The sequence below is a fragment of the Bombyx mandarina genome, chromosome 22, assembly GCF_030267445.1.
Source record: "Bombyx mandarina strain Sakado chromosome 22, ASM3026744v2".
NCBI classification, from domain to species: Eukaryota; Metazoa; Arthropoda; class Insecta; order Lepidoptera; family Bombycidae; genus Bombyx; species Bombyx mandarina.
In genome coordinates this window covers 4758518-4786256 of record NC_143228.1, presented here as the reverse complement: position 1 = coordinate 4786256, position 27739 = coordinate 4758518, and the positions used below count along the sequence as shown (strand labels likewise).

The 27739-nt window shown below is 37.9% G+C and overlaps 1 protein-coding gene across 2 annotated transcripts in view; it reads right to left on the bottom strand.

Moving 5' to 3' along the window:
• The window catches only part of LOC114239601 (folliculin-interacting protein 2), a 32255-nt gene extending 4764 nt beyond the window's left edge, over window positions 1–27491 (bottom strand). The window contains exons 1-10 of one of the 2 annotated variants that reach the window (XM_028169890.2): window positions 27216–27491; window positions 25730–25919; window positions 21007–21119; window positions 20062–20249; window positions 19286–19396; window positions 17578–17741; window positions 13219–13343; window positions 12467–12607; window positions 9838–9990; window positions 667–2153 (exon numbers count right to left, since the gene is read on the bottom strand). In XM_028169890.2, the coding sequence (XP_028025691.2) occupies window positions 667–2153; window positions 9838–9990; window positions 12467–12607; window positions 13219–13343; window positions 17578–17741; window positions 19286–19396; window positions 20062–20249; window positions 21007–21119; window positions 25730–25919; window positions 27216–27292 (2749 nt within the window). In that variant the 5' untranslated portion in view covers window positions 27293–27491. Of the gene's footprint in view, window positions 1–666; window positions 2154–9837; window positions 9991–12466; window positions 12608–13218; window positions 13344–17577; window positions 17742–19285; window positions 19397–20061; window positions 20250–21006; window positions 21120–25729; window positions 25920–26698; window positions 26984–27215 lie in introns of those variants that run through there. The other variant, XM_028169898.2, reaches the window with a different exon arrangement.
• Between the last annotated feature and the right edge of the window lie 248 nt (window positions 27492–27739).

The window sequence follows — 27739 nt, the reverse complement described above, 5'->3', positions numbered from 1 at the left end:
CGTACATATCTAAGAACAAAGTCTTTAAAACGTTCTGTTGTTACATTGTAGAAACACGCGGCCTATCATTATGTTGATTACAGCGTATCAAAGCCCATAGAAATCGCAACGTAAATCATACAGTGGCATCATAATGGAAGTTCTACTCATTTCACTGTATGAGACATTCGCTGCAGAAATGAACAAAACGACTTTAAATTATCTTTTGTAATAACGCATTGTTATTACATTCGCTCTTATTACAAAATAAATTTAATTCTACATTTCGTCGCTATCAAATTCTATCTAAGGTTTCTAACCAGCATCCTAGGTATTTGAAAATACACGAACTACTGATATTCTAAATCGCTATGATGAAAATTCAGCAATTCATATCACTAATATATATTATTATTATTGCTTAACATAAAAGTGTTTATACATGTGCAGGTAGGTACCAAGATTATAGTCTGTCTTTGCGAGGCAGTGTTCCGTTGCGGTTCGAAAGATGAGGCTGTCATTACACAATACGATTAAGCCTTTAGGTATCATTATTAATTTGGTAATTAGTTACTAGATTAATGGCGAACTCGCGGATTCATAATCAAAATAAGAAGGTATTCATAAATATTTTGCTGTTGTTATAAAAACTTACTTAAACTTATTAAATAAATAAAAATCTCTTACCTTGTAATACTAAATCAGGTACATAATGATCTGTGATTCCTCCGAGTAAAGACGCGTCGTATCCAGACCTCAACAGACAAGGTCTGCCCATAACTTGTAACCGTTGTAACGGGATTTCTATGACTTGCTTTACTTTCATCTGCCGTTCGTTCATTTTATCTCTACTTGTCTTCCTCTCAGGCCTTTTGGCTTCTAAGTTACTAATCCTGTCTTCGATCTTGGCAACGTTAACAATTAATGTGTTCTCTTTTTGTACTCGAACGAATGTTTTAGGCGATAGCTCTCGATGGGTCTGATTGTCTCTGACTATGGTCTCCTTTGCGTGTTGGGGTTCCGACTGTCGCGGTATGTCATTCATGTACTCCATTTCGGAAGCGTTAGTGGGCGTCTGCAGCAGCGATTCCATCAGCTGGCACTTGACGCAAGTCTCGCATCTCTCTTCTTGTATCGGCGGCACGATCATGGGATCGAACTGGTAGTTGTCCAACTTCAAATTCCCCGGTTTCCCAATGTAATGCCTGTCGAGAATCTCTAAATTCTTACTCTTCATGTAATTTGTCACTATCTGAGGGTACTTATCGAACTCGAACTTAAAACCGGAATGTTTTATAGGTTTGGAATGTTGAAGTGTTTGCCCGCAGCATTTGGAAGGGCTGTCGGACTTCTCGCAGTTATCCTTCGTACATTTCTCTATCTTGTTTTCAGGGATCTCTATCTCTAGGGGTTCGATGTGTATTTTAGAGGATTTCTTAACACTCTTCCCGCTGGCAGACTTGTTTTTGAGTCCAACTAATTTCTCATTATCGCCCAGGACGAAGATGACCTGCTCGGGCTCGGCGTCTGATATCGATGAGCTAAGACTAGAATCCGAATACGCTTTAGATAAGAGCATCATGGTGGTGTTTCTCTTCAGGTGACCGGTGACTGGTTCTGTGTTTGAGCCGCCTTCTATAGCAAACTGCGCACTACTAGAGAGCTTCTGATTTAGATTCGCGTGCGTCGACGATTTCTTCAATCCAACTTCGCTCGGTACCAAAGTACCGACACTGCAATCACTGTTCTGAGCATTCAATTGTTCATTTAGAGTTTCACACTGTGATAATTTGCTCGCGCGAGTCGCTGTTCGTTTCAATCCACACTCAGGCTGATCGACATTGATTACTCTAATCTCTTTCACTGGAAAATTCTGGTAAAGGAAGTCGGTTCGTTTGACTTCGCCGCATCGAATGAAGTAAGTCAAAATTACTAATAGCCTGTTGACGAACTGGGTGTTGGTCGCGCCACTAATGATAGTGCGAGCGGCACGAGGTGGGAAACCAATATTTCCGCAGAGATCATTGAGCTGTGCCCACAGAACGTTGTACGGACGTTTGGAGTCGTTTGACTTCGTCGCAGCCGTTTGGTGGTCTTCAGTGTCGTAAGGGCTGACCGTGGACACCCAACCGAGATGGTATGTGAGCACGTACGTTACAAGTGTACTGATGAAACTGTAAAAATGTTATTTAATTCAGATATATATACGTATTGTTGAAAGAGTTTCATCACAAATAGTGGAAGAAGCGGGATAATTATTTTAGATTTTCTTGTCAGGTTGCGGAATACGCTTACAGTATCGATAGGAAAATATCAATGTTATCAAAAAGTTTCTATTCATAACGGAATCAAGACGTGAAGTTCAATATGAAAACGGTGAAGGTACCATTCGATTCTGAGGTAATAGTGGTACTTGATATGACTCTACTGGTCTATAGTATAATAATATAATAATAATACCACTTTAGCGTGAGATCCTAAATCGTATACGTAACGTTCAAATGTTATATTGCAAAACGGTTATTGCATAATGACCTTAAACAATTCATACGTCAGTTTGTAACGAAAAAACTGTAGGGATCACGTGAAAAACACGTAAACATTACGCAAATAACGGCCGCAAACGTACCTGCCATTCGAAATAAACCTTTGGCTAGGGTTAAAACAAAAGCGATCTGTTCTGCTTGAATTTGTAATAATAAAAAAGAAATGTATAGAATTGAAAAAAACGCCTTTTAATAATTTAAAGCCGAAAAGTTAAAAGTGGGTCACTAAAAGGTAACGTTATTTGAAAAATAGTTTTATATACAAAATAAGCAATAGACAAAATTTTATCTATCAGTTGGGAATCAAGACTGTTTTAGTCTTCTTCATGAAACCTATACCTCGTAGGGCATATAATGAGCCCAAACGACTGGCTACTGCTATACCGCCAATTTCAATCGCAATAGTTTATAGCGTTTCTGTTAGGACCTCATTCATTGTGACTTCGACCTGAATTCGCAATAGCCCAAGAGCCCGCGACAGCCAGACCTTCGTTATTTTATAAAAGCTGAAAGTTTCTCTGTGTATGTCTCCAACACAGGTAAGAACGACCCGCGATTATAGAGTTTCGATTGTGGTTACTTGGGCAGGTAACAGGCAGTAAAGGTATATAAAATAGTACCTTAAATTCATTAAAGTATAAAGGTTTCTTTTTTTAATATTTACTCCAGAATATCTTTAGAAATCATGATATCCGTTGCCGGACACTTTTTCCAGTTGTTACCCCCTGCCAGACACCCCTAAACTTTAATAAATTTTAATTATACTTTCGTTATACTATAAAAGCTAAATTTTATATATGTTACTTAGGGACTTATAAAAATATGTTACCCCAATAGCCGGACAGTTTTAATGGTTCTTACATCTTGCCAGACACATTGAGAGCCCGCTGTAGGTGCGAGCGCGAGGTAGCAACAGTTCAAGCGGGTGTGAGCGAGATAGAGTGCTTAGTCTATTGTGATCTTTTAAGATATCCAATAAAAAAATTATTTTATTACGTTCATAGCAATATTATAGAAAATAAAAAATGTTATTTCAATATTATAAAGTACAAACAAAATATTACATGTCAAAGAAAAATATTTAGTCGTTCTTATAATATTCCTCATTGTCGTCGATATTGAACTGATGAATAAGGCGATATCAATATCGCCTTATTCATCAGTTTCTGTAAAAAATTAAGAAAAATTATACAATTTGAATAATAAAAAAAATATGTACAATAATTTGTCATAATAATTACATACCTGATTGAGTTTTGAGCGAATCCCTAACATAACTCGGTAGTAGATCTTGGTGTTTGTCATCTTTCAATACCCTGCCATCATTATCCGGTTCCATATGAGGTTGGATTTTTTAGATGAGCATTATTCCAAATGGTATATACAGAATTTGATCGCAAAAATTGCTGCAATAGCTCGCTTTTACAAGGTGGTAGATCGTCAAAATTTCGCAATTTCTTTCGGTCAAAAGCTTCGTTTACATTAGAGACTGTATAAGAGTCGATGAATAATTGAAGTCGAGCAGCATCAATATCAATTACATTACGGACATTGTAAGCATTGCATATAGACCTCTATTATAGATGTTTTGTTGTTGATCTAAATTTTCAATTGATTCGCTGTTACGGAAATTTTTGAAAGCTTCCTGGTACTCTGGATATTTTTTAAATGTTTTGTATGGTTTTAATTTTCCTTTCCTGAAGAACGCAGGATAAAGCCTTTTTTTTATGATTGAAAGATTACTGGTTGTCCGGAGGCCTTCCCAGCTTCACCAGGACAGGTGGGCGAGCAAAGGCTCAGCCAGGAGGGGTGGGATTTGCTAACAACTGCCCGAGCGCCTCCGAAGGAGACCTAACAACTCAAGAGCAATTGCTTCGCGAATGAATCTACTACCGGATCGGAATCGCGACCCACTGAGAAAATCCGGCGAGAAACTCAGCGGGCTGATGCATGGGTTAGGTTGCACGGCGAACTCTTTGTCGAGTTCGACGAGTACGGTTACCGGGGTCCCTAAGCCTGCTCCTAGTGTTAGAGCTGAAGGCGTCTAATGCAAAGGTTATTGGATCTGATGGATCCGTAAGGACGTGTCTAGGGCGTCGACGGTGACTGACTCCTGCATGATCAGGATTCGGGGAGTAGTCAGCGGCGGCAACGATAAGGCGATTATCATGACGCATAGCCTTATCGAAGTAACGTTTCGACAATGACTTCATGTGTTTGCGGATCGATTCGAGGCCCGATATTTATCGGCGATGCGCGATATTTAGCGGGTAGTGAGTCGGGGTTAGCGGAGCGATGATATCGAAGGCGAGATCATCGACTAACGCGTCGAGCCGCCTGCCATTAGGGGTTGTGGTGTGTGAGTTCCACCTGATGTGTTTACAATTTAGGTCGCCCGCCAGAATGACAGAGCTTCCCATGCCGAGTAGCGCCTCGATATCACTGCTTAGAACGGATAAATCCTATAAACGACAGCTGATATGCAGTAAAAGATCACAATAGACTGAGCACTCTATCTCGCTCACACCCGCTTGAACAGTTGCTACCTCGCGCTCGCACCTACAGCGGGCTCTCAATGTGTCTGGCAAGATGTAAGAACCATTAAAACTGTCCGGCTATTGGGGTAACATATTTTTATAAGTCCCTAAGTAACATATATAAAATTTAGCTTTTATAGTATAACGAAAGTATAATTAAAATTTATTAAGGTTTAGGGGTGTCTGGCAGGGGGTAACAACTGGAAAAAGTGTCCGGCAACGGATATCGTGATTTCTAAAGATATTCTGGAGTAAATATTTAAAAAAAAACCTTTATACTTTAACGAATTTAAGGTACTATTTTATATACCTTTACTGCCTGTTACCTGCCCAAGTAACCACAATCGAAACTCTATAATCGCGGGTCGTTCTTACCTGTGTTGGAGACATACACAGAGAAACTTTCAGCTTTTATAAAATAACGAAGGTCTGGCTGTCGCGGGCTCTTGCTCTACAAGGTGCATTAAGTACTGAAGCCTCCACCTGTGTTGAAATACTCCTGTGCCCAACTACAAGAATAATCATAACAATATATTGCGTCAAGATTGAACAAGAGATCCAAAAATATTGCACGTGTTGTCATTCCAATAATGCAATGTATCGAAATAACATTCCCGACCTGCGTCACCGAAACCCCAGCCGAACATTTCCATTGACACGTTCGCGTAATTAACGACCATGCAAAACATGGGCTTTTTAGTCATGATACATCGTCATTAAACATTGGAACATGTCCAAAGTGCCGCGAACATCTCACTGTGTCTAGTTGATGCCGATTGCTCATTACGAATACGGATTATATTATATTTGACAGTTTAAAGTCCAAACATGTTTTTTTTATTCTGATTGTGTATTGGTAACTAGCCGTGCCGACATCCGGTAATGTCTTCGATACAAAAATTTCAAACTTTTTTTTTAAACATTTTATTGTGGATCGAATTATGAATATAATTTTCAAATCCACTCGAACACACAAAAAAATTTAATCAAAATCGGTCCAGCCGTTTAGATGAAGTTCAATCACATACACACTCACACAAGAATTATATATTTAAAGATTTTTTCAAATCCGCATGTTTACGTTGATATATTATGTATGATGTACGTCATATGAGTTAATAAAATGAAAAACAATCTTTATTAAAACAAAATGAGACATACAGACTATTTTGTTCAGAGAGAATGCATTGTACTTATGATATTTAAATAAATTATGAAAATGTCATAATTTATTTGAAATAATCTAAATACCACTTTAATTTAAACAAAATACAGTGCAAATATAAATCTTAAGCATACTTTGCCCTAGTCAAAATAACAATATTTATTTTACAAATAACAATCTCTAGAATCCAAAGTCACAGGAATTTGTTTAACATAAATTAACATCGAGGCGGGGGAAGCTGTTTGTGTTGTAATGCAAAAAAGTCATGTGATCGTTTTAATGATCTATTAAAGTGGCTATAATCAAATCAACACGTCATTGGACCGTTATAAAATATCAAGATTATGTTCGCATACTATCGTGAAATACTTTATCGCCGTGTCACGTGAATTTTCTGGGCCTTGCTAAAATACATAGATAGAACGAGTCGAGACTGCTTTTTATCCACTGCCCTCTTCAACGGTATTTGAGTTATGTTACGTAATGATATATATCTGCATGTGTGTTCACGTTCTTTATTTTAAAACTCAATGTAATTTAAACTAGAGGTCCCGCAGTAGTCGAAATTCGACTATAATTAATTAGAATTGTAAGTTTGTACACTATTATGATTGTATTTTATACTTCTATAATCACAAATTTCGCCAAGACTACACTTTAATAAATATTAACAAAGACAAACAATATTTAATCTGTTCTCAATTTGACAACAGACATCAAGAACAAAAGTTTGACAATAAATAGTATGCATGCGTGTGTGCGTCAAATACATGGTATGTAGTGTGTGTAACGTTTTCTTTATTGATTTAATGTATCTTTTATGCATTATTTTAAAAAAATATTAGCATTGTGCACTTCTTCTCTATATTCTCTATAAGTGTGGAAAATTTCATACTCCGTCCGCGCAATTTTCGTAAAAAGGGATACAAAATTTTTGCTTTACGTATTAATATATAGATTATTAAATGTTATTTTTAAATAGCACATTCAATTAAAATATTTTGTGTTATACACAACACTAGTACACTTTACTGATTAATTTGGTTTAATAATACTCTTACATAATTCGCGCTATTACTGTATTCTGTTTTTTTCTTCATTTTAATGCAATATTAAATTCGATGCGAGAATATTAGTTTTTTTTTTTTTTATAATAATATATTTAAAAAAATTAGAGGTTAGACCACAATAAAAACATAACTTACAATATATTTTCAGATGATTCGATTCCGTATGAAACAACACAATCTTTGCAAAATTTTGATTTCCACATTATTTATGTAATACAAACCTTAATATTTCAAATAACGCCTATCTAACGATACCACAGGAAGCTTCATGTGAACAGTTATTTATTTATAATAATTAGGTTCACGTTTGGATCCATCCCTAATAGCTTTTTTATATTTCTTAAACATGAATGTTATTGATAATAGACCACATTACAGTAGGTACATGTCAATGGAGCACAATTACTTTCTAAATTAAATCCATTCAGTGCTAATAATCGTCGACCAAACGAATTGCTGTGATGTACAGATGGCCGGCCGTCAAGATGATGTTATATATATATATATATGTATATATCTATGAAACATTAAAACCAATCACAATTTCGCAAAGTTGAAATCATACATTTCCGACGTTACGTTCCTGTGTCGAGAGTCGTGATTCTTATAGAGTACTTGTACTACTTATTTTTATGTTTGTTATGTTTTTGTTTTTTATGTTTGTTACCTCATAACTTTTGAGTGGCTGAATCCTTTTTTTTTTGGTCCCATTACAATTTAGTCCAGTTCTGATAATGGTATCCATGAGAAAACCATATAAGTATTAAAATTGCATTAAGTACGTGCGCGACAAATACATGAATAACTCAATAACTCAATATCACGCCAACCGATTTCGATAATTATTGTTTTTAGCGTATATTAATTTGTTTTGGAATATCTTTTTTTTTTCTATATGAAGTCGGTTTTTGTTAAAGCATGTCTATTTACAATTATTTTGGATTTCAACAAGACTAAACGAGACAGATTGCCGTATCTAAAACAGAAAATTTAAAGGTTATGTTTTCACAGAATCCGCTACGAAACTCGAAAACAGTATACTAGAGATTGTTGAACCGTTTTCGTGATATATTTAGATTTCCCCTAGTCTCGATATCAAAGCACGTGACTGTCGACTATTGTTTGTTAAAACAAAATTAATCGTCTCGCATACTTCGTTAGCGACAATATAAACGTGATTTACGCGAACCGCCGGCGTCCCCGTCCGAAATAGATTCTTATTAACCTTCAAAAAAAAAACACGTAACCAAGAAAACTGTGAAGCATCCGGCTGGGCAACACCTTGATTTGTTTGACATTTACATTGTGGCGTTTAAGTACGCACCTTTTTATGATGCGTAAGCCGGAATGCACGAGATGTGGGAAAAATAATATAGTCTGTGACACGAGACCTTTTTACCGCCAAATATGAAAAACATAAAAACAATTTATAATGTGTTAAATAACTAATTTAATGTAATTACTTTATGCCGCTATATCAATACAATTTATATTGTTTCAACTGTGGTGTTAATTACATAAAACACGACCAGGCGAAATAAAGAAGGGAATCTATATGCACTCCCTCAACATGACTGCGGTAAAGCCACGCCGAGAACATCGCTAAATACATAAAGACCAATATTGATTAGCGCTATGTCTGTCGTGCGTTAATGGTATTATCCGAAAAATGGTCCCTAAATACCCAAAAACAATAACTCATTAAGACGTTTATCCTAATCCGTACCGTATGTTGGGCGGAATCGGGACCCTTTCCAAATCCAACACATTTTTTTTTAATTGCTTAGTTGGGTGAACAAGCTCACACCCCACCTGGTGTTAAGTAGTTACTGGAGCCCATAGACATTTACAACGTAAGTGCGCCACCCACCTTGAGATATAAGTTCTAAGGTCTCAGTATTAGTATTAAAACGGCTTCACGGCAGAAATAGGCGGGGTGGTGGCACCTACTCGTGTGGACTCACATGAGGTCCTACCACTAGTAAAAAATTCAAAATAAAATAAGTAAAATTTTCAATGGTTTTTCTTAGGTTTTTTTCTTAATACCCCTGAGATTAAAATGGTTCCGAAGGCTTAAATTTGTATATACGATGCGTTATTATATATAGTTCATTACAAAATATCCACAAAACCTGAAAAACTAGCTTGACCCGATTCACCTTTGCTTTGGGGTGAATCAGGTTACGTATGGGGACAATAGAGTTTTTCCATAGGGCTGGCACTATTTAGTTGTTAGGTAGGTACCTAACTTTAGGTAATTAACTTTTTAATGTCTTTAATGAATTACCAAGCTTTGATGACTAAATTAAACTATTTAATATTCTGAAACACTAAATAAAAGTCGTTTTCAGTTCAACAAAGTTAAATCTAACAACTCAACAAAAGTATTGTGACATCCCAGAATTGTCCCTATTCTAACTCTAGTCTCTATTCCCCCCAATCTACTGTACCCCATTATGCGGAACCTCCAGGATAGGGGGAACCTCCAGAAGCATGTTCAGAAGACCCTTTGCCTGTGACGTTATATCCATCATACTTACAAGTTTGTATTCTTCGTGTCTCCAACGGCCAATACGGAACAGAGATCAGATAGCAGCGACTCGGCCATTTTATTCGAAGCTCCGGGCTTCTCACTCGTGACTAGATTCAACCACATCGGCTGCAAACGGGGCCCGTACATCAGATCTGTGAGCCTACGAATGTTGCAAATACTTATGTCAACAGCTATCTAATTAACTGCAATCGAAATATTAAGAGAGGTTCCAACTTTATAAATATATATTTTTATTGGATAATCAGGCGAACGAGATTATGGCCCACCTGGTGTTTAGTGGTTACTGGCTCTTATAGACTTTACACCGTGAATGCCATCACCCACCTTGAGCCCCGCAATCTCAAGTGCTAATTACACATATACAATTTTTGTGGTTTCGATTTTTGTTACAAAAATTATATCTTCATAGTCAGAGTCATTAGTGAATATGTGTTAAATTCGGATTACATTAGAATTTTTTTTACCCGCTTCAAGGATTCAAACACCGTCACAGTCTACACTAATAAATGCCATAGACGTTGTCGATGATAACAATTTTTTTTCTTCTATACGATCAAATTTAGAAAACCGAAATGAGAAAGATGACTTACAATGAATAATAATACTAAAACATAATTTATAAACGCAAAACGAACGATTATATTAACAACTAGCGACCCGCCCACGCTTCGCTTCGGGAACTGCAATGTATTATTGATTATGAAAATATCCGGTCACTGTCCTCGCCGAACCCGTCGCTTGCGATGAAGGGCTCGACGAGTATATTAACCCACAGACACAGCCCACTGAGTTTCTCGCCGGATCTTCTCAGTGGGTCGCGTTTCCAATCCGGTGGTAGATTCTACGAAGCACTGCTCTTCCTAGGGCCAGTGTTAGCAACACTCCCAGTTTGAGCTCACCTACAAGTTTAGTAAATCTAGAATAACCCCTCGAGGTTACAAAAATAGGTAGGAAAAAAATATTAAAATAAGATGGTAGATTTTTTTTTACCTACTTATTTGACATCTATCATTATAATTTGGGTAATTCAGACTTTATAAATTATAGCCTATAGGTTATTCTGATGTGTAAACTATATTATTCTAAAGTTTCATCAAAATCCACCCAGTAGATTTTGCGTGAATGGGTAACAAACATACATCCATATATTCTTACAAACTTTCGCGTTTATAATATTAATAGGATTAACATTTATATTGGATGTTCAGGGATGATTAATAAATTTATCGGAACATTAACGCGATCAATTCAGTTTTAATATCGGACCTTTGATGTCACGGCTGAGCGATGACCGAAGTGTCAGTTCTTAACGAGCTATTGCACCGAAACTTCACGATACTCTTGAAAATTCATTCGCATACGTAACAGTACGTTTCATATAAATATATTATTTTTTGTATCTTCACATTAATGACGCTGTCGACACAGTCGTCGTTCGGGTCATTAGCAATTGCAATATGCTGCCAAATATAATGGAACCATCTTCCGTTGTGTATATTGAACGTGGAACCACATTATCAATTGTTCGTTTATTCCTGTACCGAAACAAGGAGCCTATAAAGCAAACGGGACTTAAAAAGATCAACTTTAGAAATTTTGGGGGTAACGAGAACAGAAAGACCTTCCGCGGGTGTAATATTGCTTTAGACCGATGATGTAATTTTGTGGTCGTCGTGGCCTAACGGATAAGACGTCCGGTGCATTCGTATTGAAGCGATGCACCGGTGTTCGAATCCCGCAGGCGGGTACCAATTTTTCTAATGAAATACGTACTTAACAAATGTTCACGATTGACTTCCACGGTGAAGGAATAACATCGTGTAATAAAAATGAAACCCGCAAAATTATAATTTGCGTAATTACTGGTGGTAGGACCTCTTGTGAGTCCGCACGGGTAGGTACCACCGCCCCGCCTATTTCTGCCGTGAAGCAGTAATGCGTTTCGGTTTGAAGGGTGGGGCAGCCGTTGTGACTATACTGAGACCTTAGAACTATATCTCAAAAGGTGTGTGGCGCATTTACGTTGTAGATGTCTATGGGCTCCAGTAACCACTTAACATCAGGTGGGCTGTGAGCTCGTCCACACAGCTAAGCAATAAAAAAAAAATAAAAAAATGTAAATGTTGTTGTTCGAAACTTGTCTATAAACTTATACTTATACTGTATATAAACTTGTATACAAAATTTAATTGACTGCATGCACTGGTAAAAATGCCACTTGATGGGATACCGAATATCCGAGATATATATATCCGCCTTTATGCTCCACCTTTTAGACCAGAACATATAATAGCTTCGCGGCGAAATAGGCAGGATTTTTATTGCCCGTATAGGCAATAAAATAATAATACGGCCCAGCTGATGGTGAGTGGTTACCGTCGCTCATGTACGTCAGCACTGCCAGGGACAGAGCCAAGTCGCTGCCTACGGTTAAATAAATGTTGGCGAGATTCAGACATCTATCAAATATCTTATGTTCTATGATGGGCTACACATACATTGCGGCACTCGTTTTCTACGGCCACTAGTAACAAAATTAACACAAGCGAGCCATCTACCCTACCAAACTAGAGCAATAAAAAATATCTTGTCCGAGACGAAATGCTTTAACTTACCATTTGGCAGCGTCTTCGGCTGCTCGATGCAAAGTCGACACGAAGGCCCCGCCAGCCCCGGCCGCCAGTATTGCAAGCCTTAACCTACACACCATGGCTTGGAGTTGTGGTGAGTGCTCCACGCAACGACGTACCAAATCCCTGTTAACGTTCACGATTTGTTTTATTCAAAGAACCGAATCCTAGGGATAGTTTTAAAGCGCTGACTATTTTTATTGCTCAAACAAGTGAATAACTTCAATAACTTCACAGCCCACTAGTATTAAATGGTTAGGACATAGATTTCAACAATGCAAATGCCGACACTCACCTTGAGACATGAGTACTGAGTCTCAGTTCTATAGTTTAATAGCTATCTCGCGCTTCAAGCCGGAGCGTTACTGCTTTACGGCAGAAATAGGCTAGGCGGTGGCCTCTACCCGTGTCGGCTCACAAGACACCTTACCATCAACATCATCGAGAAAGACATATCATAGAGCTCAGGAAACAGGGTTAACAATAAAAACACTATGTTGGTGAACGCAGCAGTGCCAAGTAATAGAAATGAAATCGGCTCTAACAGTGGATACAATCTCAGAATTGTCTGTCGCATATCACGATTTAATAAACATTACTGCTTCACGGCATAAATAAGCAGCCATTGACCACGACTATCCGGAAGTCTCCATAGCCAATATTATCTTCAACGCCTTCAATACAACACACTAAACATAAATAATGATACAATTTTTAATACCTCGTCCCATACTTACATATCCGAAGAGTCGGTCATGGTTATAAGAAGAGCCAGCCCTAGCTTGTTCTTCTTTTGAACTGCCGATGCCGAACTACTCGTGATGCTCTCACTTGTACCACTTGTCGAGCTGTTACTGTATACCTATTACCAAAATAGGACGTTCAATGAAATTTTTTTTATAGCTTAGATTGATGGACGAGCTCACAGCCCACCTGGTGGTAAGTGGTTACTGGAGCCCATAGACATCTACAACGTAAGTGCGCCACCCACCTTGAGATATAAGTTCTAAGATCTCAGTATAGTTACAACGGCTGCCCCACCCTTCAAACCGAAACGCATTGCTGCTTCACGGCAGAAGTAGGCAGGGTGGTGCTACCTACCCGTGTGGACTCACAAGAGGTCCTACCACCAGTATAAAATTTAATTAGTGATGTAGCTACGATGATTTAGATCAAGGATGTTACCGATAATTTACTAGTGTTCTTACTGAGCGACCATCGAGGTCATCACGCAGTGAATTTCGGCCATAAGGTCGAAATCACTATTGTACATACTAGAAGCATGTCCATCCTTCCTCTGTTACCAGAACACACTTGTTTCGCTTGACCAACAGTAACAAAAAACCGAAGTTCTTCATGATAATATTCCGCTGTGAACCAGAACAAACCAGCATGCGACCGCGGCCTACTCTAGCTACTGCTAGCTCACTATCACCCATTGGAGTGGCACCTCCATTTCCTTATCCATTTTCCTATCTTCTACCTTCTGCCGATGTACCAAAGAAATTGAGAATTATGTATCAAAGGCAGACTAGACGCTGATAACTAAATTAAGATTTGCGCGTATTGTCTCTGCACTTCCTCAATCACGTGAGAAGTTGAAAAAATGGATACCTGGCAACACTCTTAAGGACTTGAATACGAGTCAACAATAATGCAGCGATATCGCAGTTTACAGTCTGGTGCTGTAGGCCTAACTAGTTATCTCTGCTCACATGACAACGATAGCGGTCACTCATGTGACGAAGCCGTCACGCGCTTCACCCTCAGATAATGACAGATAAGCCGTTTGTAAATAAATAATAACTTAATATCATGAAAGCATAATATGACTGGAACTACTTCTACTGCTTTATTATTTATTTTCCTCATATTATTTTTAACATTTCGAGTATTCCACAGATTTCGTGGTCGCGGCCGACTAAGGTGTTATTCGTCGACATTTGAATACCGTCCTAATTACTATCAATTGTTATATAGAAAAAAAAGAAGACTTTCACGTTTCACACAGAACAAAATAATAAAAAGGCAATAAAAAACGCGTGATTAAGCCGTAAAAGTAGTTTTAATTATGTCTATGACACACGAAAACCGAGAAAAATACTACAATATGACTACGTAACGTTCAGTTTGCAAGACAATAAAAATAATGTTGAATTTAAAAAAACAAACAACGATATTTGAAATTATGATGTGTCCTTGTTTCCAAATCGTGATTTATATATAAATTTTTGCATGTTTGAGCATTACGCAAAAACTTTTGGGCCAATTTTGACGAATCCATTTTGGAACGAATGCTTTGTAAGCATAGCCGAATATTTACATTGCGTTATCGACTTGAAAAATATGTATTTTGCATTGCAAATTTGGTATAACTAATAATAATTGCCTATGTAATACGTATCCATTAACGGTGCTTTTAGGTATCACAAGAACTGGTCCTCGTCGAACCCGTCGCTTGCGACGAAGAGCTCGACGAGCAAATTAACCCATAGACACAGCCCACTGAGTTTCTCGCCGGATCTTCTCAGTGGATCGCGTTTCCGATCCGTGGTAGATTCTGCGAAGCACTGCTCTTGCTAGGGTCAGTGTTAGCAGCTCTCCGGTTTGAGCCCCGTGAGCTCACCTACAAACGTTAGGGTGAAGCTGAAACAGCCTCTCAAGGCTATCAGCATAGGTAGGGAAAAAAAAGAAAAAAAACTAATACGTCATTGCGTATAAAAAATGACGAGCACACGATTTAATAGCCAAACATTTAACACAATGTAAAATTACCAAAAAAGCGTATCAATTTTATTTTGTTGAAACCTCATACCTACGCCTTGGATATAAATCTCATGATGATTTCCGAATTTTGCAACAATCGTTGCCCCCTCTTATTTGAAACTATGAGGTATCAAGGTTGACAGCGCTAGCAGGTTTTCAAGTGGGTAATAGTCACACATTACCCACTGTACTGCCCCAGAGGTCGATGGGTACTTAATTCGATTCTTCCCACCCGCCACAAAAAGTAATAAGGCAATCGATTTCAATTAAGTTCCCCAGCTGATCGCTGCCGAGATTATTGATCCATTGATACTCCAGAAAAGATAGCACTCGTAAGAGCCAAACACTTCTGACACGATAATTTTCCAGGTTCTCTTTAAATTCTTTGATTAATACAGATGCAGCAAATGATTTCGGGATTTTAGGCAACATATAATTATTGAACCTTAAAACATTTTACTGATGACAATGACCAAAATTATGTGTCTTCGCTTTTCACGACCACGTATCAAGAGTTTATTATTAAGCAAATATTCCACATGACCACGACTGCTCTGCCAAGAGTAACAGACTATGATGATGATGATCAAGAGTTATAGTAACACCCACATATTAAGAAAGTTACTTTTCTCGTATTAAATCATCAAAGCATACATTTTAAAATCAAGCTGTTTACAATGCTTAAATAAACTTGTCAATCTATTTAACGTTGGACTTTAAAGGAGCTATTTTTGTTCGGCAATTCAAACACTCGAATATCACATTAACGGGTACTTGCAAAAATAAATTGGTATATACCTACAACACGCAAGCGACGTGATCACAAAGCCACGTGATAAACTGGAATTAGGTTATCGTTTATCCAAAATCGAATGTTTTTTTTTAAATCCATCAGAGTGTTTGCGAAAATATTGATCTCACGTCATCGGGCTGAGTTATATTTAGAATCATTCATTACGTAGTACAAAAAGAGACCGCAGGAAGAGACTACCAGAGGGCCCCCGCTCCCACTCCACTAAGGGTTCCGACTCTTTTGTAATATTTCAACACATTTTTTTGTTTTTGTAAACTATAATATTATTATTGTTTTGTCATGTTAAGTTGTTACCAAATCTCTTAAAGATCACGTTAACCGTTTCTCAACCACGTCTCAATTTGTATAGTATAATTACATTTCCAGCCTTGCCCAGCCCCAGCAGGACGCATGAATTGCTCTGAATTAAAAAATGCCGATGCAAAATGAAAACGCGATAATACAACTGCCATGAAGCAATTGGCTTGAAGCTTGAATGGGTGAAGGGGAAGTAAGTGGCAGGTGACGAAAAGTTCGACGAACGAACTAGCCCATAGACACAGCCCACTCAGTTTCTCACCGGATCTTTTCAGTGGGTCACGATTCCAATCCGGTGGTAGATACTGCGAAGCACTGCTCTTGCTAGAGCTGATGTTTTTTTTTTATTGCCCTTGTGGGCAGACGAGCATACGGCCCACCTGACGGTGAGTGGTTACCGTCGCCCTTGGACTTCAGCAATGCCAGGAGTAGAGCCAAGCCGCTGCCTTAGGAAATTCCCTCAGGTTGAGCCCGTGAGCTCACCTACCCGTCCGCGCGAAACTGTAATAGCCCCTTCTGCTAACAGCGAATAAGTATGGAAAAAAATAGCAGGTATCGCTGGACTGGATGTTAAAATAATAAGAGATTATCATATTATTATAGAATACTTATACTAACGTTCATAGTAGTCTCAAGCAAATTAAAAATATATAATTGTTAAATAAAATGGTTTATGGTTGTAATCCATATTCAAATATTACGTGTCTGAAGTTAAAGGAATTGAGTTTTAAAAACAAACAAAATCTAAGCAGACACAAGAAAGCGTGCTAGTCAAAATGTACTGAAAACCCAGTGTAAAAATTTTTTGATACAATTGCTAGTCACGTGCGATGTTTTATATTTGGCGACCGGAAATACTACTGATAAAGCTGATAAGGAGTTTTTTTTACACTCAATCTTCGTTCAGGGCAATTAATTCAGAAAAAGCGAACTGGTAAACCCACAGTATTTATGTGTTAAAACCTAGCGATTTTTTGTAAACAATTCTTTATAGTAGGGTTGGAGTCTGACCGTAACCACTACACCGTAGGGTTGGAGTCTGACCGTAACCACTACACCGTAGGGTTGGAGTTTTACCGTAACCACTACACCGTAGGGTTGGAGTCGATGCATTTCAGAACAATAAGCTAGGTCTTGGATATGGATCATTTTTGTTTAGGACACGCAATGTCCCACTAGAAGCGGAAGCTCATCCACCAAACAGGTGTTTCGTACTAACCTGAGAGTCACAGCTGGTCGCGCTGGTTTCATTACTGAAGGCAGTCGGGACACTAAGGGAGCTGGAACTCTTGTGCCCGAGGTCGAATCTCGTTGCAATATTCTGGAAGGTCCTACGCTGCCAGCTACCGTTACTCGATATGCTCAATTTCCTTCCGGGTGGGTCTGTGGACAAAACAATATTTGTAACCTTTTATTGCCTTCGAAGGCAAATAAGTTTATAGTACAAAAGGCGGGCGGCTACCGACATCAACAATTTCAGAGACATAACCTGACAACGAGCTATCGTTACACTTTATTAAAAGTCATCAGCGTAAATTTCTTTGTACTGTCCGCCTTGTTAACTGATTACAAATTATTCGGGCACATTTATAGCTTTTCGGAACATTTAGTTCTTTACATTTGAATGATATTACAAACCGCGTCGTTTAGTAGCAAGAGTCATGTCTGTCTCTTTCATAAATCAATCTTGAATGAAGGACGGGAGAGTCCATTATCCATTACAACTGAGGCCTCGACCTCTTATCTCAAAGCTTCAGTGACTGCCCAAAATCAAATGGGCCGTGGAATCGGTGACAACATACTGTATGTGCTTATCCGGTGCTGGCGTAGAATACCACCACTCGATCTCTTCCCGTTGATGTCGTAAGGCGACTGAGGCATTCACCGGGAAAGGTTCAGCAGGGTACCAGTGTACTGCGATTGCCAAACGGCATTTACAAGATATAGAGCGTATTTTAATAACGCACGTGTTTGCACCACAGTCCTTATTAGTTTTTAAAACAGTCATTCATTCCGTTCATTAATTTTTTTTCCTACCAAGCTGAAAGCCTTGAGAAGCTGTTTCACCGTAACCTTAACTAGTTGGTGAGCTCAAACCTGACCTGAGCAAGAGCCTCGCAAAATCTACCACCGGATCGGAAACGCGACCCACTGAGAAGATCCGGCGAGAAACTCAGTGGGCTGTGTCTATGGGTTAGTTCGCTCGTCGAGCCCTTCGTTGCAAGCGACGGGTTCGACGAGAACGATGACCGGTGCTTGAGGTGCCTAAAACACCGTTAGTGGATCGGTAGGATCCCAAATGGCGTGTTTGGGGCGACGTCGACTGCCTTCCATTCTGTCCGCAGGATCGGGAATGCAGTTACCGGCGGCCACGATGAGAGGGTTCTCGTGTCGTGCCGCTTTATCGAAGTGGGTTCCGTTTACAAGAACGCATGACATTCACGTGGTGGTGCCTATGGACTCCGGTATAAATGTACACCAGATGGGCCGTGCGCTCAATGACTTAAACAATAAATAGCAAAGGTGCGAATTGTGTCGAGCCTGCCGAGTAGGATGAAAAAACAGATTTTAAAATTGGTAACATAATTAAATGATCGTTATTAAATTTATTTTTCGGGCGAGTCCCCGCGCCTAGGTGGGCACGCGGGGTAGTGCCAAAGGATGTTTTTAGGACCCTACCCATTAAACGACTCCCCTGTACTCTTCGCCCAAGCGTTCGATCTACTCCGAGGTCACAACCCGGATAAGGTAAGAGGGTTACCGCGGTCAACACTACAACCAGAGGCGCAGAAAAAAATTATCGTTACTCACTTTATGATTCTTTTAAAATTGATATAAGAACCGCCTTGAGACACTTGTAGTTTCGCAACATCTCATGGAACATAATGGAATACATAAATAAATTTTGTTATTAATATAATACTCACAGTGAAGAGAATATATGTCTTCTTGTGGTCTCCCATCGCAGTTTTCGAACATACAGAAATAATCGTGTGTCGAACCGAGACTGCTGTACGGTGAACTGTCTCCGCAAAAACCTGTTTTCCATAAGACAAAAATATTTCAGGGAATACATACTACAAATGACACATTTAAAAAAATATAGAATTAACGACTAGCCAATGCCCCTCCAGAGGTAAATCCATATGTATGTAATTAAAATTAATTAAAAACCCTTTTACGATTACGCTTTTATTTATGCACGTATTCATTACCGTCCAAAAGAAAACGATTTTATCAAGAAATTTATAACGAGCATGAACTGACATTGTTTACAGAACAGCTGTTTTAAATCCGACGTAATTTCGAGTTATTAACAACTACAAAAAAAAAAACAGAACGGGCTAATTTGTTTGACCTTCAATATATAATATGATATATGTAATCGGACGTTCACTATCGGGCGTAGTCCTTTTCGTAAGCTTAATAATCATAATGATATGTAATCAGCCTGGGAAACCACAAACGGAAATGGCATAGTCGCCATTCTCTGGCTTAAGAAAAAAATCGGTTCTGCTTATTGCGAAATTCGGTTTTATTCGGATTCGTGTGTGCTTTTTTTCTTGGGGCCTTGACCCGACTACACTTTTTAGAGCCATTATTGTATTAAGCATTTTAATGTCAAGTATTATTTCAACACGCCTTCGAATTTTTTTTCTCCAGATCCTCAAGACACGAAATGTTAATTTTATTTAAATCTTACCTGAATCCCCTCTCCCCATCGAGGAGCTCAACGAGAGAGCTCCCTCTTCATTCATCGTAGGCACGTTTAGAGGCTTAGATTCATTCCTGAGGTAGCTACAGCTCTCTGCCTCGCGCCTATCGTTTTTCCTTTCTCCTCGGCTTATACGTCGCGATGTAGGCACGAAGAATATTTTCGTGCACATTAATCTGTTATATAAAACATTTTACCATTACCTGCCGTCGGCTGCTATTGTACGAGTATAAATTCAAATTAACATTAGTTTCAAACGAAATATTTTTATCGGTATAAAAAGTCTATAAAAAGTCGGTCCGCACAGACGTCGGATTCAGCAGAGGAAAAGCAAAACCGCCCCCATGGGAAGGATGCGTAAAATTCACGCAATCCATCCCAATCTGCTGACATATACTACCAAACTCTTCGATACCCGGTCGTCATACGACGACCAAGACGAGAGAGTGCTATGGCAGCACGGATAAGGCAGTGGTCAGACGATCCAAGCAGAGCGTCGACCACCACACTGTATCCAGCTGGATCGGTAGTCAGCAGAAGGTCCAACAGAGAAGGCTCGTACTCCTTAATATCTGCGAGTAGGACAAAGCGAAATCATAGGCAGCCCGACCCGGGTGGTCAGTGGTTCTGAACACTAATCATTGGTGGTGAGCATTAAAGTCCCCAAGAACCACCACCTCCGCAGATGGGTACTGCTCTCAAGCATGTCGTTAATTCCCTCTTGCACCCACTGAGATGATCCGGTGAGAAACTCAGTGGGCAGTGTCTGAGGGTTAATCATGAAGGCGACAGGCAAGTAGCAACGGTAGATACTCGATCGAAACGGTCGGATATTCTTATCTTTGATCTCTACTGGTCTTTCTTTCAAAGTCGACCCTTGAATAATTTTTTTTCTAATCAAAAGCGTCATGTGGGAATAAAATTTTTATTTACCTTCTAGGTTCGTCCATAACATGGATTTTCAATGAAACATTCCTACAGTTCATGGCGACTGCACCGAATATCATCTCACCGAGGACACTCGCGTCAGACGACGGACCTTTGTACTGAACAAAAAAAATTGTTAAATAATATATACTACATAATAATAAATAACTAATACATAAACATCGTTAAAAAAGAAACAATACATATTTAAAAAAAAAAAATATTTGCGCATCAGAGATTAAGTCTCAATATCTCTTCATAAGCATGCTGATGAATTTCTGTCGTTTGAAATGAATTTAGTAAATGAAAATTTTGAATACTATTTCATTTTTTATGAAGCATTATAGAGATTTAGAGATAATTAAAAGGTGTGATGAACTAACAAAATTATGTGAATTATCTTCATGGGCACGTGGGCACCCCTTAAACGACAACATTTCGTATACAATCGAGCTGTTATTAATAATTACATAATAATAATTTAACTCAAAACTATACATATACATCAAATTTTTTTACAAAACATCAAAGAACTGGTCGTGATATACAAAACAGGTTGTCAACAAAACAAAATGCGTGCGTATACGTACGTCATTTTTGATACTAAAAATACTTTTACATTCATAGCTTTGCTACACCCACGCAAAAATTTTGTCAAAGAAATTTTATATACATATGCATGTAACAAAGTCGGTACCTTTTTAAAATTATTATTTACTTTACATTATCAAGCAAGTTAATACTGATTTACTTTTGAGGGGTTTCAAGCTAATACTAATTTACTTTACATCTTAAAGGAGTAAAATTAATAGTAGAACAGGACTAAACTATTTCATTAAACGTTGCAATATTTTTATTTAAGAACATGTTACATATTATAGCATCGGATATCTAAAAAGCCCGCGAAGAGATCGTATTAATTTGCGTCTATTTATGAGTATCAATTGATACGACAGACGGGTCGTTACTTCAGTTTTAGATTTGACGCATGCTGTAATAATAAGTGCGTAGTTTTTTTTTTTATAATTGTCCTAAACAAAGCTGTCTATAAAATTTACAGCAATAGGCTCTTTCAAACAAGGCCTGCATTGTGGTTTTACAACACTGCAACTCTATTCTGATTTGAGTACGATTGGCACTCAAATCAGAATATCAGATGAAACTCAAATTCGGACAAACTGCCCAACTCAAGACACACAAAGAAGGACTTTAAACTTCACTAAAAATATTTAAATATAATTGTCGCGGTATTCAATTCGTTGTAATATTTTACTAATTAAATTATTTAGTAGGCAAGGGACCCGTATAGTTTACGTTACCGTACTCAACATTTCTGTAAATTAATAAAATGAACACGGGATAAAAACAAATGAAATAGTAAGAGTAATTAGCCGTTACATTTTAAAAGCAAGTTCCATTCATGTCTGCACAGTTGGACGACAGCAGGTGTACAAAACTATAAATAAGTACAATTGTTACGATTCGAATCACGTGATTCCGTACGATAAATGAGAATTTGTCCGTTACCACGAAAACTCTAATGTATTCGACAACACAGAAATAATTAAACCAATATAGCGAGTGATAGAGAGAGGGAGCGTCCGAGATATTATCGTAGACATCGTATCAAGTAAGACCAATATGCTGGGATTCAAATACGCAATTTCCCGTGGTCCCCGGGGGGGACCGTGAAAACGATTCCTTAGCGCTCTGCACGTTGTCATTATGGGGATAAAACATTAAATGACGCAACGCCACGTTCTCCGACCCACGTTTTTGACTCGCCACGTTTCACATGAACGCCCGTGACAACATCATAGCGGACTTCAGGCAGTCCTCCTACCGTGAGAACAGATGATCGTCGAAGGATGCGGAACGACCAAAGAAACCGCAGATTATCTGAACCTAGCTTCCCTTATTTGATGCTTTGGCAACGAACACCTAAGACATTCTTTAGTTACGGAGCTTTTTAGGAAGCTCAGGGTCGCGCAGCGAGCTATGTAGAGGGCTATGCTTGGTATTTCTCTACGAGACCGAATCAGAAATGAGGAGATCCGTAGAAGAACCAAAGTTGCTGACATAGCCCGTAGGATTATTAGCACGCTGAAGTGGCAGTGGGCAGGCCACATAGCGCAAAAATCGGCCGATTGATGGGGCAGAAAGATCCTCGAGTGGAGACCACGTACTAGCAAGCGCAGTGTGGGACGGCCACCTACGAGATGGACTTGGTAAGAACCGCTGGGTCACGTTGGATACAGGTAGCAACGGACCGGCCGTACTGAAGATCACTTGGAGAGGCCTATATTCAGCAGTGGACAGTGGACAGGCTGAGATGATGATGATATCACCCACACTTACATCAATGACTGAGCGTCATTCATTGATGTAAGTCCACACGGACTGATAAAAGTACTTATGGTAAAGCAGTCATTTGGTTTGGCAGAACTAAAGATAATTAACTTTTAAAAAAATCCAGAAGGCTATCTATTTTTCGTCAAATTAAGTCCATTGTCCATCCAAGAAAGTAACATGGAATAATTTTACAGCTAAGCACTGCGCTAGCCGTGAGAAAGCAGTTTTCAGTAAGTAGTAGCATAAGGAATATTGGCAACCCACATGGGTAGGTACGGGCCTATTTCGGTCAGGGTAGCAAGTATCCGTTGCGGTCTGAAGAATCGAGAAGAGGTTTACAGTAAGTACAATGGTTACTTCAACCTCATGTCGCCATATGAGGGTAGTTGGTGTCATTCTTGTTATAACACCACCGAGTACCTATACACTAATATTAAGCACTTAATGTCAGATACACCATGAACTCGTTTGCCTACCCAAAGGAATAAAAAATATGAAAACAAATTAAATCTTCAAGGCGATTTAAATAAACGCAAAATTAAACAATAAAAGTAGGCTGCCTTCGTTTTTGCGTAACACGAAATGTTTTAAAAATATCAATTTTGCGCTTTTAAACTAATAGTCATAGCTGTATCAAAATTTCTTGGAGCGTCTATTAATTAGTGTCCAACTAAACAGCACTAAAAACTCGAGTACACAATCATCAATTCCTCATCTTCCTTACAAGGTAGAGCAATGAAAATGTCTAACATATTAAGTGGTCTAAATTTAGATCGCGCAAGTGTATATTTATGAACGAATTGAGTCTTGTGATCGCAACGAATAAAGATCCGTTCATTTATTTTTATAACAGTAAAGAGAAGTATCGTAAAGATACAATCTTTTGTATAGACTTTTTAATCTAGAAGTGATTTATGATATACGTAGGTTTTATTTCGTATTCTTTGTTGACTTTATTTGTAAACCTATTTCAAAAAAGGAGGAGGTTCTCAATTCGATTATTTTTTTAATTCTTTTTTTAATGTGTCCTCAGATATATTTTTTCAGGTTTTATTGCTTAGATGGATGGACGAGCTCACAGCCCACCTGGTGTTAAGTGGTTACTGGAGCCCATAGACATTTACAACGTAAATGCGCCACTCACCTTGAGATATAAGTTTTAAGGTCTGAGTATAGTTACAACGGCTGCCCCATCCTTCAAAACGAAACGCATTACTGCTTCACGGTAGAAATAGGCAGGGTGGTGGTACCTACCCGAAATCATGATTTTGCGGGTTTGATTATTATTTTATTATTATATCGATGTTATACCTTCAACGTGGAAGTCAATCGTGAACATTTGTTAAGTACGTATTTCATTAGATAAGGTACCCGCGTGCAGGATTCGAACACCTGTGCATCGCTACATATGAATGCATCGGACGTATCCTTTAGGGCACGACAACTATATTTATTTTGAAAGCTGATGCTAATAGAATAAAAATATAGAATAAAAATATAGAATAAAATTCATAGAATAAAATTTGGAAGTTATATGTCTTCTATAAATTGCAATACAACACGATGATGTGTAGAGCAAGATATGTAATGAAAATGACTGAATTATAAAAAAATGTTTTTTATCGAAACATCAATGTCGGCGAGGTGTGCGGAATGTGTACATACAGTATCTATATGTAGCAAGCAAATAATTTTTATCCTAGATAAGTACCGTAAAGCTATAAGAAATCTAAACCATTTTAACTTGACACGTTAGCATAAGCTCAGACTCGTGTGTATCTAACACTTTATGAACTTTAGTGTAAATACAAATAAAGATTAAAAAATAGACAATAAAGCAAATTCCTTAACATTACCACCATTATTTGTTGTGGTATATACCTCAATTTAGGTATAAGAAAAACAATTAAATCGTAAAATCTTATTTGTGATTAATAAACTATAAATATTATGATCAATTCCAAAGATGGTGATTTGTGGGTACTTGTAAATTGGGTACAATTCACAATTTTTTTCTTTTCGTTAGTCTGTTTATTTTGCCTACTGATTCATTGGTTTGCAATGTGTAAAAATTACGTAAAAACCAATTAGTATTAATCATTGCATATGATGATGCCACATTACATCTAATATAGCTAATATAGCTAAATGCTACTACCCAACTTGAGACTACATTATATGTCTCAATTATACAGCAAAGACACAAATAATAATTTACACAAATGTAGATTAATTATATGATGGTATTCCTTCATCTTGGAAGTTATTTATGGATTAAAAATTGCAGTGCCTGTGAGATTTGAATGTTGGCATATATGCATCACTTGTAAACTTATCCCTTTGACTCCAACTTGAAACTATGAATTATGTAACTTACCAAATAACTGAATCCATCTGTGACCTCGACAATGCATGGCAACTCATTTGTCTGTCTGAATGTGGGCTTGTCATTTTTACCGGCTGGTACTTTTTGTATGGATGAAGAATCAAATAGAAGCTTCCTGCCTCTCCAGTCACACTCTTTAAATAAAAGCAATCGAACTTGCTCTGAAGTTATTTGGCAGAACCTGAGGAACAAACATATTTTTGAAACATTTAAGTCCTGTCCTTTAAGCATTTTTTAAATAGCTTTTGATACCAACACTGAATGGTGAATACAATACAAACAAGACACTATTTAAATTAGGAGGTAGGTAATTCTTCAACAGTGGATATCTTATAACAGACTATTTTGTACATTGGCATTTTATAAAAATTTGGTTCTCCAATATTTCAGAGGGCTAGCAAAACTGCTATCTACTAGTGTTAATGCTTGTAGGGAATACACAAATGTCTAAAGTTTCATATAAGCTAGACCTCTTTGACTAGGTCTTCCTCATTAGTTTAGTTATATAGTGGTGGTATGTGTTTTATTGATTCTCTACCTCTATACCTCAATATAAATAAATATAAAAATACACTATTAACAAATTATATATATTGTCATTTAAAATCATCTGATCTTATCATCATCAGATTTTACAGATAATTTCTAAAAGTAATAGTCTTTAACAAAATACATCACAATTATATGCTAATTATAAGGTTTGCTGGACACTACAGTCATTACTTATTGCTTAAGTAGGTAAACAATGAAACTTTCTCTCCGCTTCTAAGACATAGTAAATTTATTTTTCTTTAAAATAAACAGGTTTGGACTCTCATTGTCACTGGTTGATTAGCATCACTTGTCATGTAACTATTGCAAAAGACACCAAGTTTAAACTATTCTATGGAAGACACTGACATGAGGTATTTTTACTCAACAAAACTAGTTTAGAGAAACTACACAAAATAAATTCATTACCTAAATTTCATTTTATATCATTCTCGGTCTAGCTGGCCACACAGCTGTTCCATACAAAATCACTATGGTAACAACTAGTCAATATTAAACACACAAAAAAATGCAACAGTAACGTTTAAGTCCACTAAGACATTGCAAAGAACAAGCGTCTGTATATTATGGAATGTGCTGGTGTAATAGAGGCTGTTCGCGTGTAAATAATAAGTAAATAGAGAGACCGACCCGCCCCTCGACTAGTGACGTGATCGTGTTCGCCTACGCCCGCTGCCCGCGCCCCGCACTCTAATCACATGTTCCGCCGCGGCATTGTAGTGCAGGTAGTGCCAGAGTGGCTTGCGTCGACATCGTCAACGAAACAGATGTTAAGAACCACGACACGACCATCGCGATCGACGCAACTAACGTCTGGCACGGCACCACTGAAAACGGTTCGTCAACCCTGCAGAGCATGCTGTACTACAACAAAAGAGAAATCTACTATGAATGAAAACGTATTTCTTTTATGATACTGACGTACCTGTCCCGGTTTCGCTTCTCGTGAATATCAATACCGAGTTTTTTACTTCTATGAAGCAATTTATCTAGAAATGCCATTGTGTCAGCATCCAAACATTAAGGCATCTTCGTGCCGGTATTTACCTGGCATCTTTATCTTTAGAATTATGAGCAAAAAGTTGAATCATTAGAAAAACATTTAGAAAAACTAATTTTTAACTTTCAATTTGTAAATGTAAATACTTAATCTGACAGATCACGTGCCAAAGTCATATGATTTGACATAGATATTTTATTTAACTTATTTCAAGCTTTTGATCAGGCAAAGGGTACAAAAGCATTTAAAATTATATTTGTACGAAATATCCATTAAGCAAATTATACCAAAATAAAAAGAATTAGCTTAGGTGTTTTCATAAAAAAACATAACTCCAAGTATAATAATTGAAATTCTGAATAGTTAGAAAATGTGGATAAGTCTTCTATGTACTTATTTAAGAACCTGGAGAACCATATCATGTCTTTTAATTCACATGAACTGCATTC